The sequence below is a fragment of the Bombus huntii genome, chromosome 6, assembly GCF_024542735.1.
Source record: "Bombus huntii isolate Logan2020A chromosome 6, iyBomHunt1.1, whole genome shotgun sequence".
NCBI lineage: Eukaryota > Metazoa > Arthropoda > Insecta > Hymenoptera > Apidae > Bombus > Bombus huntii.
In genome coordinates this window covers 13,103,307-13,128,361 of record NC_066243.1, presented here as the reverse complement: position 1 = coordinate 13,128,361, position 25,055 = coordinate 13,103,307, and the positions used below count along the sequence as shown (strand labels likewise).

The 25,055-nt window shown below is 36.9% G+C and overlaps 2 protein-coding genes across 2 annotated transcripts; both read right to left on the bottom strand.

Annotated features, from left to right (window-relative positions):
• Window positions 1-5: 5 nt before the first annotated feature.
• LOC126866817 (uncharacterized) lies at window positions 6-24,205 on the bottom strand. The gene is made up of 6 exons (XM_050620775.1): window positions 24,197-24,205; window positions 23,776-23,943; window positions 10,556-10,660; window positions 9,822-10,031; window positions 9,691-9,756; window positions 6-418 (listed from the first exon to the last, which is right to left on the bottom strand). The coding sequence occupies exons 1-6, from the start codon at window positions 24,203-24,205 to the stop codon at window positions 326-328; spliced, it is 651 nt and encodes a 216-aa protein (XP_050476732.1). The 3' UTR covers window positions 6-325.
• On the bottom strand, window positions 685-4,438 carry LOC126867182 (golgin subfamily A member 6-like protein 22). The gene has a single exon (XM_050621424.1). The coding sequence runs from the start codon at window positions 4,042-4,044 to the stop codon at window positions 1,171-1,173; it is 2,874 nt and encodes a 957-aa protein (XP_050477381.1). The 5' UTR covers window positions 4,045-4,438; the 3' UTR covers window positions 685-1,170.
• Window positions 24,206-25,055: the final 850 nt, after the last annotated feature.

Sequence of the window (25,055 nt, the reverse complement as noted above, 5' to 3'; positions counted from 1 at the left end):
TGTCGTCCCCTGCACGTCGTAAATTAAAATTACAATTTCCTTAAATAAAATCGAATAAATTAGTGATATAGTTTCAATTATGTGATAAGTGAACTAAGTGAATAAGTTCTAGTCATTCTAGATATGAATTACAACACAGGAGGACAAAAAGTTGGTAAGTGATTTATCTTTGTACGTATTATGTATTTCTTATAGCACGTTGCTAACTCGGTAATTCAGTATTAATAATTTAGGTACTTAATCTCAATAATATACTCATGCAGTGAACTCATTACTTATTACAAAATTAAATCAGAAAACGTATAAGTATACATCTTGATAGGAATTACTCGACCAGCAGCCGGGTTTTCAAATTTTCGAGAATTTCCGTCATTTTGTGTTCCAATTCACTGCGTCTTTGCATTTCTTGTCGCTTGTCCTGTAACATACATGCGATATCATAGAATATTTCTGTAATTGCCATACGTTCATCTCAATTATTATGTTATACAAAGACGATAGAAAAGAGGTTAAGGAAATAATATTGTTTTCAAATTACCAAAAAATTAATATTTTTTTTCATCTTACAACATTTTATTTCGAAACTGAGTATTTAACATTTTCTATAGCAATTTCTATAACAAATCATATAATATCTTTTGACGTATTAATTATTTATGTATATATATATATATAAATTTTAACTCGTATATATATATATGCGAGTAGTTTAAAAAATCAATGTTTTTTTCGGGTTCTAAATAATTTTAAATATACACTTGAGATTTTCAGTTAGGCAAATTATTTTGAGTATTATATATTATGTGTGATACACAAAATACATATGTGTATTTGTAGGTTAATTTTTAGTAAATATATTAAATTATAATTACTATATATACGTGATAAAAGGATCATTTTACAATTTCCCTATTATATTTTCCAATTATTTAGCACAAAGCATGAAATATGATTGATTTCACTATATTATAATGTAACAAATGTTGAAATTAGTGAAAAAGTATTTCAAATGAATCATATAACAAAACACTGATAAATATTTTAAAAATTCTTTTAAATTCCTTTAATTACTATATTTAAAATATTTCTAAATTCGACGTGTTAAATTACTAAAAAACGAAGTATTGAAAATAGATCATATTGCACAATTAGCTTGAAAGTAATAACAAGTTATAAAATATGAGAATAATCGACATAACTAATTGGTTCATTCGGATTGATGCGTTCTTGTGCTACTATTTTTATAGTGGTAGCACCATTCGCGTAATCTCCGACTTTCTCGCTTCTGCTTTCCGGTTCACTGGTGAATTTCGTTAAACTTTCGTCATAGCGATACACGTCCTGTTGCGGCGTGGTCAAGCCAATTATTTCAACGTTTCCAATTTTTTTATTCCCGTCAAAAACTCCGGACAATCTGTCGTTTCCCCTGCCATAATTGAAATCATAAACACGTTCACCAAAATTGAACAAATTATAATTTTCTCCAGGTTTGAGAAACATCGTTGATTCAAACTTCTGTCGAGAAACTGGAGTATCTTGCATTATACGATTTTTAACATTTGTCTGCTTTTTATTTTTTGAAGATGGTTGATTTCTTTCAATACTGCGTTTCGAGGATTCAAATTTCTTAGAATTCAATGAACTCGGGTCCTGCAGCTCTGGAAAATTTTTTATTTCGATATTTGGTCGTTCTGTGAATCTATAATTATTATTTGAAATATGCTTATAACGCTTTAAAAAATCTGGTATTTCTTTTCTATCATTATCATTTTGATTAGATTTCACGGTTTTCGTCTCAAAATGTGTTCTATTTGAACTCACAGTATTTATAGGCCTATTCATCATCAGTCGTTTTCCAGGAACTGTTCTAAATTCGAGTTCCTTTTTAAAACCTTGGTCATAAATATTTTCAGAATAGTCATACGGTCTTTCATTTGAATTATCAAGTTTTACTTGACTTTTCTCTTCTCGATGTCTTTCTTTCCTCATTTTATTAGAAGATTCAAATTTTCTACGATTTTCTTGACTATTCGATACCTTAATATTGTCATTATCGTTCGAATTTCTTGGAACAATGTTAGTATGTATTGTACTATCGAAAATAAAGTCGAATGGCGGTGGCCACATTTGCACTTCCTTTTGTTCACCCTCGTGGAGATTTTTCGCTGTTTTTCTTTCTGCAACACCTATTATCGGTTTCAAATTTTCCTTTTTTGATCGCTTTGGCTCTTTGGACGAGACTTTTTTTGAGGCTTCTGCTCTTAAAGTATTATCTTTCTCTGATTTTTCATTTGTCGATGACTTCAATTTTGTCTTTCTTAATTCTTCAGGGGCATTCAGGTACCGAACAGGAACAATTAATGGCATAAATTTACTGAAATCCAATTCATCTGCCACATCCCGTTCTTCGGCGGAAAAAGATCGATTTTCGCCATTCGATTGATTATTGGAAATTTTCATTGGTAACTCAGAATTATCTTCGTTAGATCCTTTTTCATCTTTCTTCCTGTTATCTGTATCTTCCTCCAGAGTATATTCTTCATACTTGTTTCTTGCTGGAACATCTTCTTCTCTGCTCCTTTCATCACTTTCATTTTCATCTTTCTGATTACCACGCGAATCTTCCTCCTCTTTCGAAACCTCTTCCTCCGATTCAGCAGGCACAGACGAGCTATAAATATTGCTCAATGGCTGCTTGAGTCTTCCAAAAAAGTTCACAAATCCATCATCAATCAGTTCACGATTGTACAGAGGTTCCCCATAACTGTTACGAAGATCTTCAGGTCGTCGTTCCTCATCATCTTCACTCAAAGGTAATGGTTCACTATACTGTATACTAGTATAATTTTCACTAGTTTGAGGCGTGTCTTCTTTATAAACATCATCGTTCCTATAATACTCTTCTTCTTCACTTTCTGCAGGTTGTTTTTGATTCGTAGGATATTCACGAATCCTTTCTTCACTCTCATATCTCTCTCTCGACTGATCTTCTTCTTCTCTCAACGGTTTTCCTTTATCGCTTTCCTCTTGGTTTCCTCTACATCCAGAATCTTGATCTCCGTGATCTATTTGCTTCCTTGAATCACCATCTTCCTCACCACTATAATTATCATCCTTCTGACGATTTCTGTACCATTCTTGTTCCCTCAATCTCTTCGCATGCTCTTCCTGTTTACGCTCCAATTCTGCAAGTCTTTCTTCATACTCTTGTTTCCATCTTGGATCTTCATTATAAGAAGGAGATGTAGGTGAAGGATCATGTATCATTGGCGGTTGAACTAACATTGGAGGAGGTGGCGATTGAATATCCTTTGCATTATAAATTGGCTGATTTTCTATTGTCACTTTTTCAGTGCTCACGTTCTTTCTGTACACCATTCCTTGTTCATTGCGAATTGAACTGATGTACGGTTCAGGGTAGGATAGATTAATGAATTGAGAAGGAATCTCAGGAAGAGGTGGTTGAGGTACTGTCGGTAAGGAAGGCTCCGATATAACTGGTAGAGGGATCTTTACCAAGAGAGGAGGTGGTAGTGGTTGATTAGGAGTCTGTTTCCTTGGATCAATCTGTGGTGGCATCGTTGATGATGTTGAAGGCGGTTTGGAGGTTGTAGAAGATGAATTACCATGGAAAATATTCTCATATTGTTGCAACTGAGTTAATACACCTGTTCCATTACTAAAATTCACCACACCCGTGAATTTGATCGTTTCTCGCTGTCTTGGAGCTAATGTAGTCGATTGAGTAGAGTTTGTTTGAGTGTTGTTAGTAGCTCTTGCCTCGTCTGACTCGGAATTAGGATTGGGCAACGAGGCTATTTGCACAGGGCTTACCGTGTAGCCAAAAACTTGCGCCAAGCCTGAGAGAATCAGGCCTAATGCCCGTTTGTCTCGCGGATTATTTACATTTAAAAATTCTGTTGGTTCCTGCGAGCCTGAGGAGGGGTTTGGTGTGGACTGGTTTTCCCAATTTGTTTTCTTAGACTGAACGAAAGTGTACAGTACGCACACGTAACATAGGAGGTAGAATTTCCTAAGCTTCATTATAGTAGGCTTGAACACTTTCTGCTGGGAAATTTCACTTTATGCACCGAGTGATGACGAGATAGCGACCATCGTGTTATCTTCAGTGGCGTCTTCTTTGTATCGTTGATTGCCACATGATATAACCTTCATGCAATACTTCTAACAACGAACTGTTCTTTCAATTTTTGTTAAACTATCGACACAATTTTGTGTTAAATATTAGATTAATTTGCGAGAAAATATCAATTTTTTCGATTAAACTTATTTTTGATTGAATATTGAAGAGATTCACGATCAAATATCGAAGCAATTCACGGTCAAATTTTGATGAAAAATGTAAAGAATAGAGAGATATGTTTCATCGTGTGAGAAAGTTTTACAAAGTGGCACGAAGAGTACTTTTGTGCCTCGAGATTCCACGAGGACTGTGCGATCAGTGTCGCGCTCGAGCGTCGTTAAACGAAACTTTAGCTGGCGGGGATGGATTTTTGCATAACATCGGAAAGAAATGTCGAGTTTCACCTCAATTGCACAGAGCCGCTCGTTGATTTGCGACAACTGAAGCGGCACGTTATAACGCGGGAAAAGAACGTCGCGATATTGCAAAAAATCGAACGACAACAGTTCGCTAAGACGCGTACAATACGTTCGATGTGGTCACGCGCTTAATTCCACGTATAGCCATGGAATCTAATTACACAAGCCAACGATTCAGAGTAGAGGTTTTTTAATAAACAAAAATACGACTTTTAATCGTAATTGAATTCAATTTGAAAAAAATTTGTTCTACTCGTATTTAGTTACTAGAAGAAGGGATTTATAAGTTTATTAATGGATTGTATTGAAGAATATGTATATGTTAATAATAGGATGTAGATGATAAAGGACATATTAGTTGGACTGCTTGCTTTTTAGTTTAATCCTTTTATTAAGAAAGAATATATGTAATAAATGTGTTTCATTGTTACATTAATGGAACGTAATCGTATGATGTTTTGAATTTTTTTGGAAAATTATGTTGCAGAGTTATTAGAAAATTTAGAATATTTCTGTTGCTAATAGAAATTTTTGGAAAATATCATAGGAAGAAATGCGAAATTTGGAATTTTGAAAGAAGGATACAATTTTATAGTTATATCTATGTCGATATCTATTAATGTTACAATTTTGCCACAATTTTGCTAAATTATTCAGGAAACTGGAACTCATTAGATTGTATAAACACATTCGGTATATTGCGCTTTATATTTTCGAACGAGAGGAATATACATTATTATTCAAATACTTCTGGAAGAATTTCTACCGTAACTAATTTCAGTGCGGCTCTATACGAGGCATTTTTTAAAGAATTTCTACCTAGTTGTACAAAACCGTTGAACGATTATCTAAATATTTTGGTTGAACGATTAAAACGATAAAAGTCAATTTCTTTTGAAACTTTCTGCCTTGACGATTATACTACCACAAAATTGTGCTATTGTTGCACAACGTGGGAAGTCAATTCATTAAGGATATCGATAGAGATCAAGTTAATCGAGCGATACTGCAGAACAAGTGAAAATAAAACTGTTTCTACGTACGAGACTGATCTTTTCAAAAAGCAATCGGTTAAATTAATTGATGGTTGAGAAATTGAACGATGAAATAGATTACTATACCACTTTTGATCGTAATAATTTACGGTCACTAGCGGGAAAATATGCTAGTCTCATCTACGATAATTATACATCTAATTACTAACATGAACAGAAATAGAAGTCTGACAAGTCGAATCTTACAGTTAGTACGTGCGTATAACGAGTACAATCATTTAACGCACAATTCTATGACTTGTACGAGTAAAGGTTACAAGCATTGAAATAGATTGAAGTAAATTTAACGAAGGCTAATTAGTTTGAATGTAATCGATCTTGAAGCCATTCTTGAATGATAAATTTTCTTACCGTTATTTTCTTAAAATGAAATGGCGTATTACTTTTATATTACATTATATGAATAGACAAATAAAATAGATAAATAAAAATTTATTTTACTTATTTCTGATATTTTTAACATTTTTACTTCTATGCGTATTTTCTATACCTTCGGATCTTTTCCATAAATGCAAAAAGTACTTTTATGCTACAAATGCATTTTGTGTTTCAACATCTCTTTGATATATTTTCGCAGTTGCAACGTTTCCTTTTTATTTAAACAATCGTATTTACCTACATGCGATAATGTCCGTCTCAGAGTAATCGGAGTTATTTGAATACGTAAGAAGTAAACGAACCTTTACACATTACACACGATCAGTTAGGGCAATGATCATATTACCAACGATACCGATTATGTCACCGGACAATGAGCCGAGTTTAGATATTTACCAGCTGTACTTTCATAAGTATGTCGATTATGTCACCTGTTCTCCACCCAGAGAAAGTCCAGCGGCAAACGGTGTCGCTGGTTCGATTTCCTGGACTGGTGTGACAAAACCTCCTTAAGGGGACAATTACGACAAGAGGAGAAAAATATTAACGACACAAGTTTTCAACGCGACAAGGAATAGGGAGAAGGTTCAGGTTTTTATATAATAAACGCGAGTTCCTGTCGGTGGACTCCTCGAATGGTAGTCGACTCGCTTCGAGTACGCTTCGATCGAACACTGTATCTAGCTAATTACTTAATTACCTTGTCTGGCTAATTGCACGACACGCGAAACTCCGCGAAATTACACGCATCTTTTGAGAACGTTCCCAGCTTCGTTCACCTCATTAACTCGATTTTTTTTTTCGCGAACAATGCCGGATTGCAAACATTATGGGTGGTCGGATTACTCGGACGCGTTGCGTATGGTGTTTTACAATCGGCGAAATTGCCGTGAAATTGTCAGCACACACGCTATATTCATGTGGTGACTGTTTAGATGTGGTTGCGCTTGATTATTATATGTTAGATCGAGCTGCTACTTTTAGCTTCGAAAAAGAGATACGTGCTATTTTAGAGAACAGAGATTGTGATTATGGTAGTTGAATACAGACGGCGGAAGTAAGATATACTATGGAATAGGAGAGTAGTGTTGGGTACTAATTGATTATGATTTTTAATTTGATTCATTGATAATGTCTATGATGGGAAGGCATTGATTGTTAAAACTGGAGCTCATCGAATGGATTAAAGAAATTAGTTAATTGGTGATTATAACGAATTATATTTTGAGAGATATTCTAAGAGAAATCGAAAATATTCTTGCTGACATTCGAAGTATTTCCTGCTCTGTGAACAATTTTCGAATTATCATATAGTAAGCGAAATTATTCCAACAAAAGTATTAAACGTCTGCTCTTTAAAAAATTATGAAAAGAGAATTCATCTTCAACAAGTTCGAAACGAAACATTCCTTAAATATTTTAACAACTTCCAAAATTAGTCAGAGAAACCTTTTAATGACAGACGTCTAATTTCATAAGCCGATTTCATCGCAGTTAACCACCCTTCTTTCTAGATATTTCCAATAATAGATAAAAATCGCACACCCTGTATATAAAAACTTGCTTCAAGGAAACGTATACTTGCCATAAAATACTAGATCAAATTCAGTTAATCAATGACCAAAACAATAAAACCAGATTTTGATTACATGCTCGCTTTTCCATTAAAGAGTTTGTGCTTTCGTTCGATCCAGATGAATTCATGATCAATGTATGTAACTAGTTATGAGATGCTATTATCCATAGATGGAAAATGTAACAGAGACTAATTTAGGCATTAGAAAATAGTTGTGGATCGAGAATTCAGTAGGTATATGTAACACGGTAAATAATTTCTGAACTGTATCAGGTATAAAAGAACAGCCCACTCTTTGGATCACACAGTCGTATTGTGAATCAAGTTTAACATGAATCTTCTGGTAAGAATAATCGACAAAGTTTCCAATATTCACGAATTTAGTCTATTGAATTAGCAAACAATGTTCCTTGATTAATTCCAGTAAGAAATTAGTGTTTTAGTGATAATAGAACTCTTTCGCATAGTAATTTACCATCTAACGATATCAGTGAATTGGTACAAGTTACAAATTATAAGTTATTAATTTTCTCTCGTACAATTTTAGAATTTTAAGTTCAACAAAATAATCAGACGACTTAAAATTAATACAGCTCACTCATAAAAGTTCATTTGGTTTATTATCAAACTTGTTACTGTTATGCACAAGAAATCAATAATACTACCAGACTATAAAGATTTAAGCAAGTTCGTGTTTTTACAAATACAACTAAAAAGATGGAACTTCAGCAGAAATTTGTTTCATTTATTGATTATTATAACGAGTGCCCACGTCTTTTTAAATTTTTCATAAATACAACAAATTCCTAGTCTATTAACAACCTATGATTTGTGACTTGTAAAATTTGACTAATAATATTAGTCCATTCGTACAAACGAATCTTGATTATCGTTTTAGTTATTGGTATTCTTGACCATTTTCACCTTGGGAACAGCCACTGTGCTCCCAAACAACAAACTTGAAAAAGTAAAGGACGATAGCGACGTGTCAGGAAAAATAATTGCTGACAATCAGGCCGAGCCGAATTCTCAGGATGCAGCTGAGGATAAAAAAGTGGCAAAAAGAAGTTATGGTTGGAATCCGTGGAGTTACATAGGATATAGTTACTGGCCCTGGTATGTAGATTGTCGTAAGAAATTGTGACGAATCTAGGAAGGTTTTGCGGAAAAAATAGCCGCTTACTTCAGATATTCTTGCGGATTTTGTAAGAGGAAGTCGAATATTTTGCGTTGTCTTAACAAATTTCCTGTGCTATTATAGAGTTTTATGTTTTAATTTGGTTCTTAGTCATAGGCTATGAAGTTATTTAATTGCTTCCTCCTATTTTATTTTCAGAAAATTGTACAGATTTTAGTGTATGAATCGAATTTAAAGAAATATTTACCAGGAAACATCGATGACTGGTACAGACTGATTTTGAAAAAAGAGTTGCACAATTATTTATTGAATTAATCTAATGTACAATCTATATATAATATTTAGAGTGTATGAGAACTTTTCGTTCGATTGTTATACAAGAATATTTGAAACAGTTTGATTCTGAGGGTAGTAAGGCATTCGTATGTGCAGATGTTCACAAAATACAATTTTAGGTATGGTTTTGGATGGTATCCAAGTTGGCCTCTATATTATAGTCACGGATATAGTGGATATGGTGGATATGGTGGATATGGTGGGTACAGTGGATACGGTGGACATGGATATGGAGGATATAGTGGATACGGTTATGGATATCGCAGCCACGGTGGCTGGTACAAGGGATAGTAAACTAAGAAAAAATAAAAAGGATAGAAAATCGTCCAGGGGATTTCTATAATTTTATAAATATTATTCACAGGTTTTCTTACTATCTCACATATAACTTTTTGCACTGAGTAAACAACAGGCTACACTTGAATTTTAATTATATCTATATTAAGTATTACAAACCTAAGACTGAGATTACTTACAACTTTCGATATTCATCACATATGTAAAACGTAAGTTCATTCAACATTTATTCAATTTTATCCTCAAAGTTATGTATCGTATATATTTGTACAAATACCAAGATGTTCATCAGTGAAAAAGAATAAATGATTCATATTAAAGGAAGGGTGAAATGATTTTGCACATACCCTTAGTCGTTTCCTTATATAAGTTGCCAATATTTCTTCGCAAACAGTCAGATTTTTGTCTGTATCCTGCGGAACAAGAAGTACGTGTTATACAATTGTAAAATAATCCTCAAATTTTTGCGTCAGTCGACCTTTAGAATTCTCGTCAGCTCTTTGATCTTCTGCAGTTTAACTTGTTGTTGTTCAGATAAATTATTATTGCACACTGGTCGTGAATTGGTTGCGTACATCTCAAAACGAAACAGGAAACGTGTTACTTTTTTCACTTTCGCATTAGTAATCCATAACACTTTTGGTACGTCGCAACACTTCGTATGCACCTGATATGCGGCGTAGTGTTGCTTGGAGACAAGCGAAACAACAAACGTTCTATTGGATTTTTCGCAGAATCTTAACGTGATTTTGCTTTATGTAAATTAATTTCTTTTTTTCACCAATTACTAATTACCCTCATCCTTAAATATGTTCTTGAATTTTTGTTAAATTTCGTGTCTTTTATTCTTTATCATACATCCCACGAATGGAATCTGTATTATCTACAACAGATGCTATTCTGAAATGTCTGAATTTCAGACCAAGTATCGAAACAGAGTAAGCACCTCGTTGCTAGCCCCATTTAAAGTCAGGGCTATTCTGTCAAGCGTGATCTGAGCGGTTTGAACCATTTATCTTGTGTTGTCAGAGTAGAGTTCTACACAGTTTCGAAGCTCTTTCCTACAGTTTGTTATGGAATACACTAGGGGGCAGATTAAAGGATTGAAGAATCGGAAGGTAAAATTTCTTTGGCGGGAAAACTTTCAAATACATACACCGAAACATTTTTACATCTACGATCTATGTGTATGTCATTTCACGAATTCCTGACATGATATAATTTTCTGTATTCACATAAAGAAATATTCTCTAAACACAAACCAAAATTCGAAGCAGTACTATATTGCAAGAATACTTCAATTCCAATATCCAATTTCTGATAAGAAATAATTCATTTAACACATCATTATACAATACTTACGTTTATACATATTAACTATTCCCCTTAATAATTTCGAAACTTTTTGAAAAATGGCGCGTAGGTAAACATACGTACAGATAGATAATAAACTTCTCTAAGAGAAATTGCAATTTCGATCGATCGTGGGGAGACGCGATCGGCAGGAAGCGCGTCAACGGCGGTCGTAAATTCCCGTTACGATTCTAAGAATCGACACCGCGAATCGATCGATCCCCTGATTTCCGTTAAGATAATAGGGGTGGTTGTTGTGGTATATCGCTGCGATTAACAGTGTTATAAAATATGTATTTCCAACAACTTTGTACAATAACATAAGTTAGTAACTCCGCTGCTTAAGATATAGGTGACGAAGAAATGGATTGCTCTGATATGAGAGAATCCGGGTAGATATGTTGACTGATCTGAAGACCGAGATTGAGTACGGATAGTTAGGTGGTCTTCGAAGAAGTCTTGAGGGTTGAGCGTATTCGAGCTGAACTGGAACTCGAACTCTATTCGTACTGAACTCTATTCGAATGGTCTTGTAATTGAACTGAGAACTCGAAACTGGATTGGATCTCACTGGTACTGTAACTGTTTGAGTATTCGAACTGTCCGCTCTTATATACTTCCGGAGGAAAGGTCGGTATGCATGTAATTATTCAACGAAGGGGGCTGATTCGTTGTTCACACTTTTCGTTATGAAAGGTGATTCCCATTGATTGATGAATGAAGATAGGAGGAGTAAGCATCCTACCCACGTGACATTGTTCATGGAAAAATCCAGACATTTCCATTAGGTAAATATCCGGGTTTCCCATTATATAATTACCAGCTGTTCCGTAATTTCTAAGAGCGCACAATAAACCTAAGGACCTTTTAAGTATCAGCTATAAACCGAAAATATTTGCAGGATTACTGGTTTCTGCAAGCTAATAAGATTTAATTTATGATAGGGCCTTAGGTTTGTTGAGGGTGTACATAACGGTCAGCGGACCCTTAACGACCCAATACCGAGGGATGTCGCACGGTTTCAATCACGCGACGTAACAGAAATTATAATTAATAATTCAAATTTAGTTGATTAATTTACTCAATTTATCATCTTCTCTTATGGGCACCTTTCCCACATATCTCCTCAATTGTTTATCCACAAACGGGACACTATTCTTAACCCCAAAAAAGAGGAGTGCTTTCGATGATCCTATCCCAACAAGAGAGGCAAAGGCTAACCGGCTCTACGTTTTATAGTTCGAGTTTATTGCTCTTAACTAGATACTGACCATTAAATACAAAGGGATGCGGCAGCATCCCCCTTCTAGTGGACCAGTTTTCTGTCAGCGGAAATTGACCGAAACGATTTCAGAATAAGAGTCAAAGGCTAACTGGGTTCATTTTGCGGTTTACCTTCGTCAACAATAGACAGTGGACAGTGGCCATTGTTACGGAGAGGCGGCAGCATCGCCTTCCTGATGGACCAGTTTCCCAACAGGATCCGCGAGATTGTTGGAGAGGACAGGACCTCTCGCCACGCGAGCAAACAGGTTCCGCTGGAAGGGATGAGACGCTATTGACGAACAAAAATGGATCGTGATCCAGATCAGGTGGAAAACTGGTCCATCGTTCGCAGACCCTTTCAAAAAACGGGAGCAAGTCGTTTACGTGTTATTTGACCGCGAACAAAGATCAGAGATCAGAAGAGATATAGAAGAGTGGATTGCAGGTTCATGATTCGCGAGAAGGAACAGGTTGCTTTGATTTTTAATTGAATTATATTAGAAGTTTCGTTGCGTAAGATTTAATTAGCATAGACGAATTGACGAAGACACAACGATGATTCTTTAATCAATTTTTTCTGATTTTGATCGTTACAATTTCTATATTTATTCCTGTATTTCATTTAATAATTTCGTATTCTTTTTTTGAAAACATTTGGAAATTTTTATTCTAAAATTAATACAAATAGTTTTAAATATTAAAGGTCTAGATTTATTTACACGTATAATACTTGTTGAGTACCCAAAATACCTTGCTCATGTACATAAGGATTTAAAGTCTTTACACAGTAGCCTCATATCTCGAAAACATGGTTAAGATGCAAAAATATTCTTCGATTTAATGAAAATTTAGTATTTCAGAGATTCACAGAATCTGAACAATTACAAACCTAACAATTACAAAAATAAAATAGATTCGATATAATAATTTAATCAGAAGATACACACAATAGAAAAATTATTTGGTTAATTGGCGAATTGAGGCAATAATTGATTTTTATCAGCAGCGGGTAACGTTTTAACGTACAGAGGTCCTATATTGGCCATCCTTTAACACATACTTCCCATTATCGTCGTAGAACTCGTTTTCTTGGATTCTCTAGGTTGTCTGGCTCAATTTCCTCGGGTTGTCCCAAAGAAAATTCTCGCCAGTATTAAACGAACTGGCTTGAAAAAAAAGAGAAGAAACGAGGGTTCGAGAAGCGTGCGGACAAAAGAGCCGGAGCACTCGATCAAAAGTGAAAAAAAACAAAGGCCGGTGACGTGTGTGTCACATGAGACGCCGAAACCAACCCACATTGGCCACTTCTTTCACCTGTCCATCATTCGTTGCCCTCCAAAGAGGACGTCTCCGTCGCTGAAAGAGGACATTTGCGTTTCTGTGCTCGTACCAGTCATTGTGCGCTTTTATCGGCCGTTTCGCGTTCAGTTTCTACCGGGGATTTCGTGTGCTCCTCGTGGTGAATACTTGAAAAGGGAGCCTACACTCGTAATTGACTGCTTTATTCCGGATTCCAAGCCAGAGGTACTCACATCGATACGTAATCGCACCGGTAACGTCGATACGCGACTTGATGCCGATTATGATCCTTTTGATTTTTCTAAACGAGAAGATATATGTATGCTATGGAAAAAATTAAAAAGTTAAAAGGTTTGTTAATTTATGTTGTAGGAATTTTTATTATATTATCTTCCGAAAGGTAAAAGGACAGGGGTTGTAAAAATGGCTTCAGTATCAAAATTGTAAAATATAAAATATAATGCAACGTAAAATAATAATATTCAACGGCGCAATATAATGCAAAATAACTCGGGTCAAAATTACAAATATTTGTATTGCGCGTTTAGTCATGGTCATACAAAACTTTAGATGGCCATACACTTTCATTTTGATACATGTTTTTAGGACATGAAACATTGTCAAAATCTGCTCATCATCGATGAATAATATGATCTATGTTGATCAGACATCTTTTATTTCAAGCATTTTGCGTCCTCTTCCCTCATAGATTCTTTTTAGAACCATTTTAGAGTAACGTGACAATGAAGCAAGAAATCACTTTATATATCCAAACAAGAAATTTTGTTAACCAAAGCAAATTTATATCTCGACAATTTAATTAATCGAAGTTATATACCACACAATTCATCTTTAAGCTAATCCGTTTAAATCGCATAATTATTAGATTAATCAGATTTCCAATATTAATTTATTAAGCAACCAATCAACAAAAAGATCACTAGTGTCCCAAATTTGAAATTTACTACCCTAAACAGGAAGACAGTATCCATACAACTTAATATCTACGTGAATCAAATCACAACACATTTAAAATGCTTTAACCCATTCAAGACCTCAAAAGATACCTCGTAGTAAGCGTATGTACCAAGACTGCCGACTACGAGATATCTCGTAGTTTGCTGAGTCGGGACAGGAATTTTATTCAGTGACACCAGCTACGAGTTATCTCGTAGTTCTTTCTCATTTTTAAATTACTGTAAATACCATTTTAATACTATGTGTATGCAACTAATAAAATTGGCCTGGCAGTGAATGGGTTAATTTATCTATCAATAAAGGAACACATTAGTGATCTGCTAGAAAAAACAAAGTTAAAACGAATACGAATACTATTCCAGAAAGGCGGAAGTCAAAGAGGAAGAGAACTTCGCAAGAATTCGTAGAAATACTCTTTCATGCCTGCATCGTCTTCCTCTCTCGAGTTAATTTGTTTTTCGTTTGTGAAGACGCGTGTCCCGGAGGAGGTCATGAAAAGGTTTCACTGCGTACACGCTGCATTACCTCTATTCGTATCAGTAACGAGGACCTCCTTCTACGGCATGGGATTTTCGTCGATGCAACGTGTACGTCGTGCAGACGTACGCGGTATTGTCGGGACACCCCGTATATAGCGAGGGCGTATTTGTTTTACTGCCTGGCTGCCGGCATTGGTTGAGAACGTGCTCCGCATTCTTGAAATCGTGCCACCCTTGTTACGGCATAGACTCTCCACCGCCATCACCTCCTTCCCCTCCGAGCCGTCGAACATCCCGCCATCAAGCTGGCTCTCTTCTTTGCTGGCACTAGCACCAGGATCGACAGGAGGATCGTCATCCCTTTCCCCTTATCCTAGGCTCTCGTAAAAATTCTTGACTCCTGTAATGGTCACGTGACGAGGCTACGGGGGTATGTGACTGTTCGCCAGTTTCTAAACAGTCGGAGAAGTTTGAGGAAACTTAGAAGAATCTCAGATTTTGTGATAACAAATGCGTCACGGAGGACTGCCAGGATTCTTCTTCTGGGAAATTGTGTGATAGGTAGATGTTCTGGTGTTCGTGCATTTTTTGAGAAATTGAACATTTTTTTGTTCAACTTCAATTTCAATGAATTATTAACGATTGTTACTTACAATATATAAATCAATTACTCTCCTTTCATTGTAATATACAACCTCGTACTTAATATTCTGTTATCTTCAACCCGAAATCTATTACATTCCACATTAAGCCAAGTCCACCAAAAAATCTAAATAAATTTCCTGAGTTAATCGTTTAATGGAGTTCATTTTTCTCGTGGGCAATCGTAAAGTTCTTATCTTCCGTGACAACCGTGGTGTTCCCCTCGAACAATACTTGTATCTAATTTTCTGCTGTGCAGCGACAAAACAGAGGGTGGCAGGAAGTAAGTCGTCACAGGATAGTGGACTAAGTTTATCACCGTTAAGAATCCTGAATCTGGGGACACGGTAAAAATATTAGAACGAGGATTGGGAGGAAGAGAGAACGAAAAGAAGGACACGGAAGAAGAGTCCGGCATTCTATCGATCCTAATTTACGGCCTGGATTTCAGGCGTTTATGTCTTTCCGATAAGGTCGTTCACGCAGATGCTGTGCCTGCACCGATGGATATTCTTCTTCGTTCGATGCATTCTCTTCTTCGTGCTTTCTGTAGCCCGAGATGCTCTTTTCCTTCGATTCTCTCGTGATGGCTGACTATAACGAACCCCGTAGTTCGAGGCTGGTTCTTTTCGAAACATAAAACGAAACTTAAATTCTGCAAGCATTCGATGACTATACCTCGATACATTTCAAAGTGCAGTATAGGTTATAAGTATGGATACTTGGGTGATTTCTACACGATGTTATATAAACTATTGGCAAATTCTTTTTAACAAACGATTTAATGATGACTCTCAACCGTCAGATAATCATTAAACTACTTGTTCTACTAGTATACTACGTTATTCGGCTGTGAAATAAATTTGTTCTGTTTTTGTATTTGTTAAAATATGTGTGATATATTACCTACAGAAACTTGTAACTTTGTATGTGCGATATATAAAGAAATTGTTATAGTTTTCATCTGAGAAGATTCCTTTTGTAAAATAGTAGCAGGTATCGTCCGGATCCAGAGGATATTGAAAAATTAACTACCTTTCCGACTGTTTTTCCATTACGTAAACACAGTCGGGTGTTTCGAGGGGTCAATCGAATACAACTTTGATCGTGGGTATTACGAAATACCGACATAATTTCTCCTCAAATTGAAAGCAAAGAGGTTGCACAATCGTTTAAAAACCATCGACGTTACATAAATGTTTTCATATAGAAATTAATCGAACGATGAAGGTGGATTATGTAATTACGTGATGTGTTACGTCTATCGGATTCGAATATCGATAAAATCGATTGCTCCTCTTTTAAAAGTGAAGCCGTAGCGAACGTGGCCACCGCATAATAGAATCGAAACCATAATAAATTTCATTCCAATTTCCTATCGATCAGTCAGCAGCCGCGGTAATATTTGTTTAAGGGACAGACGACCGGTGATTCGATAAAATTGGAAATTTCGGCTTTTTTCCGTCCATTCAGAAGGGTGTTAAATTCCCTGTGAGATTCGATTGGTCGACGGTCCGTGGCCGAAGCAGATTTCCTGTCCGGAAGCGCTAGTAAGATGGGTTTGTTCATGGTTTTTCATTGCACCCGTTATTCTTTACTTTCCTCCGAATTCGTTTTGTGAATCGCTAGTTTATGGTAAATCGTAGTATTCCATTCAATTAATATTAGATTAGTCCATGAAATATTTTACTTGGAATAGCTGTGGTGCATCAACATCAAATATTTTAAATATTGCTTTTTTGTACTGTATTATCAAATATTGTTAACTACCCTTTGTTGTACTATCGAATTATTTCGTAACAATATTGATTATTTAAAAAATGTTAATCAGGAAACTTAGATTTAAATCTTTTAATTTTATTTCCAAATGCTATTAAATTACTTCGAAAGCAGAAAATTGTATATTACAAAATTCTATTTAAATCTTTTAATATTCAATCCCTTACACTTAAACAATTTTATAAGAATTCAAGCCACATACAATACTACATTCAAATCCTATGATTCTCTTAAAAGTATCTCGAAAAACAAAACGTTGATTCGTTCATTCTGTCAATCATTCCTGTACGATGAATCAGTCCAGTTTGCGCTGGAACCGTCGTCTCGACAAGAACGAAAGCATCGCAGCAGCACTTTGTGTACCGAAGAACTGCGACTTCCAAGGGAGAGACCATCGATATAGCTACTCTTCTTACTTTTGGCCACTATCCTCGGAAGTCTACAAGGGGGGTTTGTCGGGGGGGGGGGGGGGATAGGATGGCCAGAATTTATAGCGTCTTTTGCGATCCCGGCGGGTAGGGATGAGGCGGCCACCCCTCAGACTCAATGTTTTCTGCAGGGAAAGTCGGAAGTCGAGTCGAACCCTGGCCAGGACTAGCCGTATCCCATACGTCTTGCTAACAGACCGGATAGGTTTCGTCTCGTTCCACCTTTCAAGAAAAAATTTTTTAAAATTGCTCAACGAATCTATCGAACTTTTTTCAACGTCTTTGTATCAACTACATTTCGATGAATTTTTTACGCCTCGTTTCGTTTCTTAATTCGTGTCCGTAAGTATGTGAATGATTTTTGAACGTAGTCCTACTTGGACAATACGTGCACGTTATCGGGTAGATTTAGTTGGACGACCGAGTCCCTCCATTTTCCGAATGGACTTCTGACCCAACCATCCCACGGCTCACGGGGATGCTTTTTATTAGACTCCACCAGGATCACCCGGTATACTCGTGTGCACGCGTCTTTTTCTGTGTTCGTGTGTATAGGCAGAGGCACGCGTTATATGTATGTAGAGGAGTCCCGTATATGCAACGGCAGTGGCCATGTTCAAGGTGGAGGGACAGCCCCATTCGCCAAATTAACTGCGTTAGATCGGGACCCTGGAATTCTTTATGCTTTCCTCGACCTACGACCGGCCATTTTACGCTGGATTTTTCAACGGATACTGCTCGCCCTTCGCCTTCCCTTTCCACCCCCGCTGAACGATCTCATCCCCTTTCGCCTTTTGTCTTTGCCGTTTGATTAACTCTTCGCGAATTTAATTTGCAATCTATCGCGTGTTTTGACATCAACTGATGTCCACTTGTTTGATATTTCTGGGGTTTTCTCGTAAATAATACGATGTATAGTATAGTGAAAAATTTTGTTCTTTACTGAATTTTCAAAATTAATTTTTAAGTGTCGTGGTTTACTGTAGCTATAATTTAATATGACATTATTGGACGATTTTCGTTGAGGATAATACGATGTATATTATGTAGTGAAAAATTTTATTGAATTTTGAACTCGAAAGTTTTGTTTATCCCGATAGATTACTGTTTATGTTAGGTAAATATTGCGTTACGAGGTACCTGGAATTGGTGTTTATAAAATCTATTATGTCTTAGTATATTCTAATACGAAAAAAAAAAAAAGATTTTATGTAAGTTCTATACCGACCAAATGCATTTTGCTCCTCATAACGAGTATGTACTTACCCGCAATAAGCTCTTAAGAGTTCCTCATTTTTGAAGACATTCTATAAACGTTCCATCAACTTAATTCCATTTGAAGACCATTTGAAAATGGAAAATGTTCCATAAATCTACTTTTCTTGATTTTACGATTTTTGTGTAATTTTGTAGATAAAAGAGAGTACTTTATTATGACATAGTTGGAAAGGGGTAATAGTTAACAATCATATAAAAATACTGTCCAAACATGTGATTAACGAAGAATAAAATCTTCGACAACATTGCAAAAAACGTTTGCGTTAAGTTCGGGTTGTTTAACTTTAATTCTTCCGTTACATTACATTGGTTTTGTATTTCTGGCCGCGAGAGGCTATGTTATGAACTTCGCTATGAACTTTTTCGAAGGTGGTGAAAGTGTATAATGCGAGAAACTTAAGTAACGATTTCACTAGGAAACTTCCACGCGACTTTAAAGGCGAGCGCCCAAGACGGCGGCTTAATCGAATCGCTAATGTTTGCAAAATCTTTGTTTGAGACGTCTTAAAGAGAAGGAGATGAAGCGGACCGTTCGATTCAAGCTCCACAAACAAGGGATCCTTTCATCTGATCTACAGAACCGAGAGCCACATAAAAAGCTCGACCAAGTTTAGTTTCTTTTCATTTGTTATAATTTAGTTAAAGAAATACTTTAATTACCAAGCAATTAACATTGCAACTATATATCACTGTGGTTTCCGTACACAAAGAAGGGTTGTAATATTTTTTCTTGCTCCTCTTTTTGATCGATAAATTTAATATCTATCACTTATCGCGAAATTAAACTATTACGATTTCAATGAAGTCAAAAAGACGTAAGTTCGGAGTATAAACAGTAGATGTAAAGGTAAAAAGTGGAGTTGATCACTTTAGCTTGTGAGACAGACGTTCAGCCTTGTATCGATCAAATCTCGATCGAGAACAAACCATTCCACATTTCTAAAAACGTCTCCAATTTCTTCATCCCCCGGTCAGGATCAATTACATAACGCCGTTAAGACTTCGTCCTCGAAGGACGAATGAAATAGCTTGATGGTTGCACGAGCGGGTGAAGGATCCTTCCGATCCTACGGGTTTCGTAATCCTAAGTGGCCGAAAATCCCTATCAATCGACGGCAATCGGTCCTTGGTCCTTGCTTCCCCTACCTATCTCCGTATCCTTTCTCGTTAAATCCTTCGCCCGGTGGCCGGTCCGCCTTTCCACGGAATATCTGCGTTCGATCGCGAATAACTTTCTGAATAGGTGATCACGTAAAACTGATTTAGCAATTTGCCCATTCCGGAGCGGCGCGATCTTAGTTCAAATTGAGTATAGTCCAAGTCTTACTTGGGTGAACCACTACTAATCCAATTCCGGGGATCTCAAGACGTTCTGCTACGCCTGGGGTGGGAGGTTGGCAAAGGGGTTGGTCGGGGACGAAAGAGAAAGAGACGTCGGGATGTACGCGACGTATAGACAGAGGATGAAACGAGTGAGAGAAAAGCAAGTAAGGAAGAGAGAGAGAGAGAGGGGGGGGGCGGGGGAAAGGAGATCGGTGGGTGGGCAAGGAGTTTCAGGCGAAGATATAATATCGCCTATGCAAATAGCCTTTGGACTTAGACCGGCTGAATATACTTTAGCGCTGGCAGCTCGAGTTAGACCGCGTTGTATTTTCCGTGGAAGATAGAGGTGTTCTAGGTATAGGTATGCTTAAAAAATACCATCATTGAAACGTACCTCGTTACTACCATCCTCCGATAAACTCTGGAGTGGACTCCTGGAGCCGGGCCGTTTTAAGCGAAAGTTTGTCGAAGTTCGACGCGAGAACAGCTACTTTGCGCTCTCGTTACGAAATACTGTTCTTCTCGTCTTCTTTTTAGTTTATTAATTATGGAAAATTCGTGTAGTCGTTCTGTCCCACAAAGTTTTAAACTGTTTTAACACATATTATGAAAGAATGACAAAATATTTTACATTTTCATTAACTCATAAGACTCAGCAATTTTGTCTTTTGTTGTAACTTTTGTTGTTGTAATGTAACTCATTATGAGGAGGTATGTGCAGAAGTGTCTGGTGCAGATACATACACCTACACACATATGACTTAATTTACCTTCACATGAAGTAAGAGGTATGACACACACTACTGCCTTTTTTCATTTCCTTAATTCTCTGCAAATTTTTTAACATTGTCTGTGTCACAATGTGCGACAAATCATTTATGTGACAAAACGACCACCATACCAATTACGTTTATTATACTCGAAGAAATCTCAAAAATTTAATTTACATGCAGTTGTATCAAACTACATGAAAGAATGTTTCGTTCGCGAGCGATCTGAAATAGCATAACGACGTCCACCATGCCACGAGAGGCATGAACGTAACCGATGAAGCGGAAAGGGGTGCGAAAGGGGAGAACGGGGCGGCTGTAAAACCCCGTGGGGAGAAGCTAGAGCGGGGGGACAACATTAGGCAGGCTTTCCAGACGAGACGAGGGTAGGACGTTTGAGGTCAGTTCGGGGCGGTTTTTTCAACCCCCGGAGCGAGTCGCTCAATACCAAGCCGCCCCTCGACTGACCAATGGTCGTCCTTCTACCCCCACCATTTGAACTGGCTGACCAGCCAGCCGATTGGACGAAAACTTCCCAAGGGATACTCTATCCAGCAAGGATACTCACGGCCCGAATCCTCGAGACCCGCTAACTAACCGAAGAGGAGAGATTATGTACCGGGTGGCGCGTTTGATATCAGGCATATTGACACTGGCACCACCAACGAGATAGTATTTCGTAGCTGTGGAATTCAATGGGCAGCCTCATCTGGTGGAGGAATCTCTGATGAGGGATTACAACGAATTTACAGTGTTGAGTTCTATCCTGATTATTCGGTCGACCTTGTAAGGATCGTACCTGGAATAACTGAGGAATCGGCTGGTGTTGTAATTGATTTTGAGGAAAATTCCGAAGGGTCTGAAGTTTTATGGATATTTGGGAATAGAGTTGATTAGGATGTTGAATAGGAGGAAGACTTGATGTTTGGATATATACGGTGTTTCAGGGAAGTTTAGTATAAATGTTGGTGTAAAATCTACATATATGTCGAAACGATCGCTCACAATTACAATCGACGTATAGTTTAGTTCAATATTAGTACATTTTAACTTAATTCATTAGAATACAAATAAAAGTCTTAGCCAATAATCTATGGCTAGACACTTCATTGTACAATTGAATCTTTACATTCTTTATGGAAAAGTCTTCCCTAATTTTTTATTATCGCTACGCATTTATGAACATGCATTTTCCTCATTTTAACGGAAATCTTATTTACCTATTCACTTAAATTCTAACAAAGAAATTATACTGAAAAGTCTAACTTTTCTGAACTACCTAAGACGTCCTGGCCATTGAAAATACAATTTTCACAAAGTTCAGAGGGTTTCCAAACTCCAATGGAAAAGATGTCTAGCGTAAAAGCGAATACCCAGATGACACGGTTTTCCTCTGCAGGAAAGGTAGAGCATTTCCTGTCGCGTCACCCGCTAGACGCGACGAGATGGAAACGGTGTTGCAAGGTGGGCATCGATGCGGCTGTCTTGCATGTCGGAGTGTTTACGAATGTTATCAGCATAATAGTGGGACACCCTATATCCGTCCAGTGGCACCGGTCGTCCCGCTAGTTTGCTCGAGATGATATCGGCGCGTCTCTCCTTTTCGTTAGATTCTGCCGCGCTACTAAAGCAGATGGGACTTGAAACTCTGCCAAAATTCAGATCAAGCTCGCTGACTTAAAGACACCTTAAAGCTGGCGAGTGAACAGTGGTGTTAGTGAGAGGGAGAGAGAGAGAGAGAGAGTGAGAGGGATGGTGGCGGAAGGGAAAGGTGGGACAGCCGCGCGGAAATTTCAAGCCGGTCGCCGGTTCACGCTGGAAATGACGTCGCGAGTTAATTTGGATCGATTTCCGACCGCGCGGTTACCGCGCTGGCCCGCGTCTTCCTCTTTGAACTTCCGGTCGAACGACTGTTTATCGGCGTATTGGAAATTCCTCGCGAAGATACGTCTGCCCCGATATCAACCACTCGTTCGCGTTCACGTTCCCATTTTTTGTGGAGTCCAAACGAATCCTAAATGAATTTTAAGACTTTATACGGATTAACGGTAGGCAAATAATTTTGGGTAGTCAAGTGGCAGGTGATGTTAGGTTATTGTGAACTATCCGCAAAATACAAAATTAAATCTTGGAATGAATTCAGCGAGGTAACATTTGATTTTACGATGTGTATTACATTCATCTAGATTTATTTCCGAAAGTACGATGCATATAGTTATGCATATAGATGCGTATATATTGTTCGATTTTCTAAATCTTTTTAAATAAAATCAATGACATGGCACAAAGAAGTGTAATAACCAGAAACAGGATTATAGAGATTATAGATTTAAATAATTTTCGCAATTTTCTGCTATTGTCGTCAGTTCCTCTTTATGTTCGTATACTTCCAGAAATCTTCTTTTCAAATTTTCGAATATTTTATTCATGGCAGCGTAAAATATACAAAATTAGTAAAATAAAAGTGTATTGAATACTAACGTTTAAACACTATTTCGTTTCATTTTGGAGACGACTTAAATCACATGCCTTTGCTCCAAACCTAAACTCGAAATTTGTACTATTACACAAAAAGCTTAGAAGACTGGAGATTTTTTAAGAAATCAATCGTCGCGAAATTCATAGTAGCGAAACATAGCCACAATCTTGGCGCCGCGCGACAGGTATTTCTTTGGTTAGATTCTTTTCTTCCCGTTCCGCCTTTCGTCGGTCTTTACTGGTTCCCTGGCGCAGACAGGACCAGCTGGGACGAGGCTCGAGCCCACGGGACTGGGATCAAAGGAAGAATTATCAGGGTTCCGAGCGCGGTCCGGGATTTGGTCCCGTAGGAGACTTACCACATGTAAATAAGGACAGAGCTTCTGTAGCTCGCCTCTGCTCTGCGTAAATAACATTTTTCCGATAGCGTCGGAATAACCCTCCGCGTCAGAGTTCGCTGGAAACCTCCTAGCCGCGTATTCTACTGATCTTTCGTCGTTTTTCTGAGGCAAGGTTATTTGAGTCATCTGAACTTCAACATTTTAAAAGAATTGTAAAATAGTCAAACTTGTTGCATATTGGGAGACATCATTAATCTTCGATATAATAACGGAAGAATGAGAAAATATCGTGTTCTTATCAAGTTCAGTTAGGAGCACTTTCGATAACGAGAACATTACATTCGATTAATTATCCGGTAGGGTTGTCTAAGTCAGCAAAGAGGTTGAGAACTAATAAAATAAGCAACAAAATTACTTACAGAATTAACATTCAACATACCTCTTTCATGTTGATGAGTAGAAGTTATATCTTCGTGATTTTCGAGTTATATCTGTTTTCAAATGTAAAGTGGTTAAAAATGATTTAGAAACGAATTTGACGAATTACATGGAATTATTTAAGGAATTATCCCTTTTATAGATTTCAAGGAAGAGTCAAACAAAGCATTGTTTCGTAATACACTATCATAGATCGATATCGAAAGATACTTTGATTGCTTATTTAGGCACAATGATTTATCTTTGCCTATCTTTTTCGCGGCGAGATTATTATCTATCTGTAGATTACACCATCTTTCAGAGTATTAATATTTTTGCGGTTGATGATTTGGTATTATGTCTGCTCGCAAGCTAAAGATAGAGGCCTTTGTCATGGTACTTTGCTGGGGAGACAGAGCACGGAGATAAAGGCCATTCAACGACGCTTGTTTTTCACCCTTTTTTCCTTAAATATTGGACTTCCAGTGGTACACACTGATAAATAGGAACAGTCGAAATTGTTCGTCTTTTTTCTCCCAATTTTTTGTCCAGTATGTGGTTCACAAAGAGTTGAAAGCGGCATTGTAGCGTTCGCGAGATATTGATTCCAAGCGTTACAACTTAGATAAACGATTAGAGAGTTTATTACCAATCATGTTACAAATGTTTTAGAAATTTTAACTTCTCTGAAGGTTTGTAAATGCATGAATAGAATTTTTATGCGATTTTGTTAAATTGCATATATGCTGTTGATTTTGAAAATAACATTGCCATATTATCTTTCTATATTATCGTTATATAGTTAACTAACCGATGTATACTACTTGGAACAATTAGAGGATCATTTTAGCTTTTTATTCATTACTTCTATTATTACAATA